The following is an 8,012-nucleotide window of genomic DNA, read 5'->3' on the forward strand; positions in this document are numbered from 1 at the left end:
CATGATGCAGTCACCTCCCACTAGGTCCCTCCCTTGACATGTGGGGATTACAATTCAAGATGGGATTTAGGTGGGCACACAGAGACAAACCACTTGCATAACCTCATACTTTATTCAATGTGTGCTTGCTGAGACAGGCACAGTCTAAGTGCTGGTGATACAAAGAACAAAGACCCTGTTTCTCTTCTAAAAGGAGAGAAGCATGAAAAGAAACCATTACAACCCAGTGGGATAGGGTTAATGGAAGCAGGTGCAGGATACACAGTATGACAAAGAAGGGGCTGATCAACCATTGTCAGGGATTGGGGAAAGAAAGGAGGTCAGAAGGCTGGGTGTGGTGGCTCATGCCTGTAATCCCAGAACTTTGGGAGGCTGATGTGGGTGGATTACCTGAGGTCAGGAGTTTGAGACTAGCCTGGCCAACATGATGAAACCCCATCTCTACTAAAAACATAAAAATTAGCCAGGCATGGTGGTGGGCACCTGTAATCCCAGCTACTTGGGAGGCTAAGGCAGGAGAATCACTTGAGCCCAGGAGGTGGAGGTTGCAGTGAGCCGAGATCACGCCATTGCACTCCAGCCTGGGCGACAGATTGAGACTCCATCAAAAAAAAAAAAAAAAAAAAAAAAAAAAAGGAGGTCAGGAAGAGTTTCTCTCTGGAAGAAATGAGTAAGTGAGTTCAAAATGGGGAAGAAGAGTGTTCTAGGCATGGCACAATAATGGGTTTTGGGGACCTGTAAGCTGTCCATGAGATTGGAGTGTGGGGTGCTAGAAGTACTGGTTAGGGGTGATGAGGCTGGAGGCATAGGCTGGGGTTAGGATGTGAAGGGCCTTGTCGATAATGAGGGAGCCATTTAAGAATTATGAGGGGAGTAACACAATCAGTTTTGTGTTTTAGAAAAATCCCTTGGTTCCAGGGGATGGGTTGTTGAGCAGCTTGGATTTGAGAGGGTGAAGACCAAAGGCAGGGAGACAAAATAGGAAACCTCTGCAAATCAGAAAAGATGAGGACTAAACACTGGCAAATAGCATGTGGATGGAGAAGAGGTGATAGATCCAGATATGTTCTGTAGCAAATAGGAAACATTAGAATGGTAAAATATTGGTGGCCATTTGTGTATGAGGAGTACTGTCACTTGTCACCATAACTTAAAATGTGCCTGGATAGATGTAAAGGTTAATACCTGTTAGTTTGCATAGCCTGTTGCTTTATACAGACAGTTCAAGATACATTGTAATGAAGGCAAAAGCAATATATTGTCTGTTATTGTTTTTAAGGTTTAGTTCTTGTAAATAAAGATGTGAGAAAGTTGTACTAATATCTTCAAGGAAATAGATTTTTATTTGCTATAAAATGCATGATTTTAACAAAATTTGAGACTACAAAACAATATATATTTATAACAGTATTGAAAGTAACATGAAATTCTTATAATCTAAATCATGAATTCTACATTTGCATGTATAGTTGAGTAGTTAACATCTTTGGGCAATTCCATTTTCAGCTATGAAGCCATTTAAAGCCAAGTATTGAAGTAAACTGAGCAGAATTTACCAAATATTAAACCGAAAAGTTAGAATAATATTTCTACTGAAATGTTTAGTAATTGTTTTGGGAAGAACAAAAATGTTTTGGTACCGTTAATACATAACACAAAAATGATCCTAAAAATATTATTTTATCATCTCATTCTTATAAAATTTCATTTTTTGGTGTATTTTTATAATGTATACAATATATTAATACGGTAATACATTTGTAATTTGTAAACAATACATACAATAAAGTTAAAAATATACAATAAGGGTATTTGTTCAGAAATGTTTTACTATTGGGATGAGCCATCAAAAGTTTGAAGACTCCGGCCTGCACAATAAAGACCAAAATCCTTTTCATGGTACACAGGACCCCTCAAGATCTAGTCGTATTTGTCACTGTGTTCTCCAGCTACATGGGACTTCTGGCATCCCTCTAACATGACTCTCTGACCTTACTTAGACTTTGCCTATCTATTACATCCTGCTTGAAGTGTCCTCTCCTGCTTATCTCCTCTTCATCATTGAAAACACAGTTCTTGGCTGGGCGTGGTGGCTCACGCCTGTAATCCCAGCACTTTAGGAGGCCAAGGTGGGCGGATCACTTGAGTCCAGGAATTCGAGACCAGCCTGGCCAACATGGTGAAAACCCCGTCTCTACTAAAAAAATACAAAAAATTAGCTGGGCGTGGTAGTGCACGCCTGTAATCCCAGCTACCTGGGAGGCAGAGGTTGCAGTGAACTGAGATCACACCACTGCACTTCAGCCTGGATAACAGAAGGAGACTTTGTCTCAAACAAAACAAAACAAAACAAAAGAAGACAAAACAAAACAAAACAAAAAACAAAACCCACCGTAGTTCTTAAGACATCCTTCTTTTTTTCTGAGACAGAGTCTTGCCCTTTTGTCAGGCTGGAGTGCAGTGGCAGAATTATGGCTCACTACAGCCTCATTATCCTGGGCTTAAGTGATCTTCTCACTTTAGCCTTCTGAGTGGCTGGGACTAAAGGTGCATACCACCACACCTGGTTACTTTTTAATTAAATTAATTAACTGGTAGAGAGAGAATCTTGCCATATTACCCAGGCTTGTCTAGACCTCTCAGGCTCAAGTGATCCTCCCATTTTAGCCTCCCAAGTGGCTGAGATTACAAGCATGTGCCACCACACCCAGCTAATTATTTTAATTAATTGATTTTTTTTTTTTTTTTTTTCAGGCTACGATCTATTTTTGTTTTTTTTGTGGAGATGAAGTCTCACCTTGTTGCTTAGGCTGGTCTTGAACTCCTAGGCTGAAGCAACTCTCCCACCTCAGCCTTGCAAAGTGCTGGGATTACAGGCATAAGCCACTGTGCTTAGCCAAGTCACCTTCTTTCTGAAGTCTTCCATGACTGTTAGCGATATAAATTTGCTTCCTTCCCTGTGATGCTTCTGTAAGTTTTATATCCTTTAAAAACTGTTACATGTTATTTATTTTCACATCTGTTTCCTCTTCTAGATTGTTAGCTACTTGGGGATGGTGTTCCTGGCTTTTCTTTTTCGAATCCATAACTCTTAGTGCAGACACTAAAAATAAGTATTTACTGTATTGATGTGTATTTAGTTACAGAGCACATTCTAGATATATTTCCATTAAAATTAGCTGAAGTACACAATCATGAACTGGCTCCACATCAGACTTTCTCTTGTGTATGCCGTGACAATCAAGAGATTTTGTTATATAATATCTTATTTCTCTCTTTTTTGATAAAGCCTTCCGAAACCAAAGCAAAGGCAATTGAAAAGATTGATGATGTTCTTGAATTGTACCTGGGAATTCGAGATATTGATTTAGGTAAGATTATACTATTTTAAAAAGTCTTGTATCTCTTAATCTGCTTAATGTTTGTGTCTTATTTGTACATATAGCCAATTATACTTTTGAAGATAAAAATATTTGTGGTGTGATGAAAAGAATAATGGACATAAAGATAAGAATATTGAAAAGAAGACCTGGCCCTCACCCCAGCTATGAGGTCTTAGTGCCAAGTAAACTTTAAAACATTTTAGTTAGTTCTTAGTCATTAAACTGTGACTACTATCTCCTTTAGTGTTGTTTTTTTGGATTTAGAAAATATACATAAACTGAATTTTGTAGATGATACATATAAAAGGCATTATTATTTGATATGTCAGATGTACATTTATTAAATTGCACACTTTAACAGGGTTACTAAAGCCCTATGAACAGAGATTTAGAAATACGAAGAAAGAGGACACACTTGACATATGACTGAGAAGGGCAGTTGAACAGTTGAATTTCTGTGTATTTCTTGTGTCATCATTAGGCTGTCAGGGTCTTGATTTATCAGTTAAGACTCTACCAGTTGCAAATGACCAAAACAAAGACCAAACAAAAAACCCTAATTCCAACTGGCTTAAGGAAACAAAAAATGAGAAACGTATTGGTTCTTATAATTGAAAAGTCCAGAGCTAGACCTTGGCTTCAAGAATGGCTGGATCCTGAGTTTTCATGGTGTCATCAGGATGTGATTTCTCTTCTCTCAGTCCTGGCTTCATTTCAGGCCCCTGTGGTATCCCCTGGCAGCTTCAATCTCTCCCTCATGGGGCCAAAATGACTGCCATTGCTCCAGCCCCTACATCCTCATGGTATCAAGCACAATGAGAAGGAGGAAGGACCTCTTCCAAATCATTCAAACAAAATGCCCAATATTGTTTCTGGTTGGTCTGATTGGCTCAAGTGAGCCAGTCCCTGAGGCCAGGAGAATGGTTAGGTCTGGGTTGAATGCTCTGGAACTGAGAGTGACTCTGAAATACAAGGGTCAAGAGTGTGAAAAGGCCTGACCCTTCTCATGCAGAAGCAAGATAAATGCCCACTAAGTAGGGCAGTTGCATGCTGGGTAGAGAAAAGGAAGTAAATGTACACTCCAGTGTGGAGGTTTATGTCTGCATGCATTCACAGGTATGCATTTGAATCAGGTACTTTATACATTTTTTTAAAGGTAAAAACTTGACTATTTTGTTTATCCACTAGCAAGTAGAGTGTTTGAAGCCCATTTATTCTTTTCTACTTCCACTCATTTTCCATTTTCCTTTTAGAATTACCAAAAACAAAACAAGTTTAGCTTAAAAATCTCAACTGGCTTTTATTTGCAACTCTAGTATCAGGCAACACCTCAAAATGAGTGCTCTGATGAGCTGAGCAGAGGAGGTTGACTCTGTAGTCAGAAAATGGCTGAAGAAAGCAGAAACAGAACAAAGAGTGGATTCTCATTGCAAGGTTACTTTCTTTGTAAAGGTGAAACCAGAGGGAATTTCCTTATCATGCCAGCTAAAACTGGCCCATCTGGGGATTTGGCTATTACCTCTCTTTCTCCTGATTTTATGGAAGGTCAGATAAACAACTTAGTTTGGCTTAGTGAGTGGAACTTCAGCATGAGTAACTCCATTTTGGTTTGGTCTGTTAGGCCTAGTACAGGAGCTCAGTCCAAACCAATCACTTCCTATAAATTTTATTTAACAGAATCTGTTCTTATTTTCTCTCTTGCTTATGTGAACTTTTATTTTTTAATTTTTGAGACAAGATCTCCTCTGTCACCCAGGCTGGAGTGCAGTGACACAATCATAGTTCACTGCAGCCTTGATTCCTGGGCCCAAGCCCTTCTCCTACCTCAGCCTCCCATGTAGCTAGGACCACAGGTGTGTGCCTCCATACCTGGCTATTTATTTTATTTTTCAAAAATAATTTTTTTTTGGCAGAGATGGGGTCTTGCTATGTTGCTCAGGCTCAAGTGATCCCCCTATCTTGACCTCTCAAAGTGCAGGGAGAGATTGCAGGTATGAGCCATCATTGCCGGCCCTGAGTGAACTTTTAAAATAAAATTTATGTACTGGATATACAGATGCTGTCTACAACTTAAAAACATTGGTAGTTCGTTCCTTGCTCCTTGGAGAAAAATGTAAAATTTTCCTATAGATTCTTTTTTCCTCTGTGCAGACAGGAAGTTAAAGCTGAAAACCAACGTCTGACAACTTCTCATTCCAATCTTTATGCCTGGCTAATTTTTTTAATTTTAATTTTTATAGAGATGGTGTCTACCTGTGTTACCTAGGCTGGTCTTGAAGTCCTGGGCTCAAGCCATTCTCTTGCCTTGATTTCCCAAAGTGTTGGAATTACAGTCGTTGAGCTGCTGAGCCCAGCCTCAGTCTCCTGTTTTGAAACTGCCCCTCTCAAGGAACAATAGAATCCATGCTATGGTCTGGAGTGAATCACAGACACAGGGCCTAGGAAAAGATCTAACTAGGAATAAAGACAAACATACACATAAACATGAATACTTTTAGACATATAAGGAAATATGTAACATATAACTAGAGGCATCAACATGTACATAAATCAAATTTAGAATAGAAATGTTTATTTGTACAACAGTCTTGGGCTGTGGGCCATTCTTTAATGGTATTTTCCCATATGGGAGGGAAGCAAATACATGTATGTATACATGAATTTTTACATATACATACACACATATGCATAGGTGTATTTATGCTCACATACAGTAACAGAGATATGATGTAGTATTGCTTACAGGCATATATATTTGGCTCGAGGCCCTAACCCTAAAACTAACCCTAAAAGAGACCAGCTTGGGCAACGTAGTGAGATGAGACCCTGTCTCTAGTAAAAAAAAAAAAAATTAGCCAGGCATGGTGGCGTGCACCTGAAGTCCTAGCCACTTGAGAATCTGAGGCTGGAGGATTGCTTGAGTCCAAGAGTTTGAAGCTGCAGTGAGCTAGGATGGTGCCACTGCACTTTAGACTGGGCTACAGAGTGAGATCCTGTCTCTAAAAAAACAAAAACAAATAAGTAAATAAAAAAAAAAAGGAAAAAAAGAAAATGCAGCTTAAAAAAAGGAAATTCAGGGCACTAAACATTCCTTACAAATTCTTTGTAAATTAACTAGAAATTTCTTTGTAAAGTGAATTAGTCATCTGTAACAAATTCCTCTAATTGACATTAAAAGCCATTATCATTACACATGATTAGCAATGTGGTCAGTTACCTAGGGAGGTAAAGTGTAATTATTTGAAGAATGCAAACCATTGTTAAATAAGGAATTTCTTTCATTATTCAGATCTGATTAGCATGAAATATAAATTACAAGTGTGGTACTGATTTAACAGGCAAATATATTTACTTGTATAAATATTCTCAGTGTTTCTTAGCTTTCAGAAATATTAATTCTTAATGCAAATTACATTAACATCACATTTTTCTGTATTAATGTAAGTATATATTTTAAAAATTTAAAAAGTAATATGGCAACAACGTGTCTTAGAACACTATCCTCAAAAAAGGATTAAGAGGTTTTATTATTTGAAAATGGAAAATAATTTAAATGAATTTTTTTTTGAGATGGAGTCTTGCTCTGTCGCCCAGGCTGGAGTGCAGTGGTGCGATCTCGGCTCACTGCAAGCTCCGCCTCCCAGGTTCACACCATTCTCCTGCCTCAGCCTCCCGAGTAGCTGGGACTACAGGCACCTGCCACCATGCCCGGTTAATTTTTTGTATTTTTAGTAGAGACGGGGTTTCACCATGTTAGCCAGGATGGTCTCGATCTCCTGATCTGGTGATCCACTTGCCTCAGCCTCCCAGAGTGCTGAAATTACAGGCGTGAGCCACCATGCCTGGCAATTTAAATGAATTTTTGTAGAGAGTAATCCTGAAGATGAAAGTGCTGCATTTGATTGTAAAGTTTAGTTGTGAACTATGACTTTTCTACCAACCAGTGTCAACATAGGTCACCTTGGGATGTTATCCATGAAAAAAATAAACGTTCTAAAAGACGTTGAATCCTATAAGGCCTCATATAGTCTTGACCTAACTCAGTATAAAGTTGTATCATACAAGTTTCTTCCTGAATGTTTAAGGAAACTGTGTAAGTTGTATATAGAATTATAATATTTTCTGATGATACCAGTTTAGGAGTTTGGAGATCATCCAAGCAACTTTAGAATTTTAGGATTTCAAATATATTGAGATCCTGAGATGTGTGAAAAGAAGATTGATTGTTTCTAAGTCATTTATTCTATAACATCTTTTCTTTTTAAAAATTTTACTACTTTGCTTTTGGAGCAGATACGAAGTCTGTTATAGCTCTTGAAAAAGTATGCAGTAATGGTGTTTCATTTATTTTATTTTTTTTATTATACTTTAAGTTCTAGGGTACATGTGCACAACATACAGGTTTGTTACATATGTATACATGTGCCATGTTGCTGTGCTGCACTCATTAACTCGTCATTTACATTAGGTATATCTCCTAATGCTAGCTCTCCCACCTCCTCCCTCCCCACGACAGGCCCCGGTGTGTGAAGTTCCCCTTCCGGTGTCCAAGTGATCTCATTGTTCAGTTCCCACCTATGAGTGAGAACATGCAGTGTTTGGTTTTCTGTTCTTGAGATAGTTTGCTGA

The 8,012-nt window shown here is 38.5% G+C and overlaps 1 protein-coding gene across 2 annotated transcripts in view; it reads left to right on the plus strand.

The window, feature by feature from the left end:
• GIPC2 (GIPC PDZ domain containing family, member 2) overlaps positions 1-8,012 on the plus strand; it is a 113,768-nt gene that overhangs the window by 76,084 nt on the left and 29,672 nt on the right. For both annotated transcript variants that reach the window (XM_011997378.1, XM_011997377.1), the window contains exon 5: positions 3,290-3,371. In XM_011997378.1, coding sequence (XP_011852768.1) covers positions 3,290-3,371 — 82 coding nt within the window. The remainder of the gene's footprint in view (positions 1-3,289; positions 3,372-8,012) is intronic.

This window comes from Mandrillus leucophaeus, unplaced genomic scaffold (assembly GCF_000951045.1).
Source record: "Mandrillus leucophaeus isolate KB7577 unplaced genomic scaffold, Mleu.le_1.0 Scaffold539, whole genome shotgun sequence".
NCBI classification, from domain to species: Eukaryota; Metazoa; Chordata; class Mammalia; order Primates; family Cercopithecidae; genus Mandrillus; species Mandrillus leucophaeus.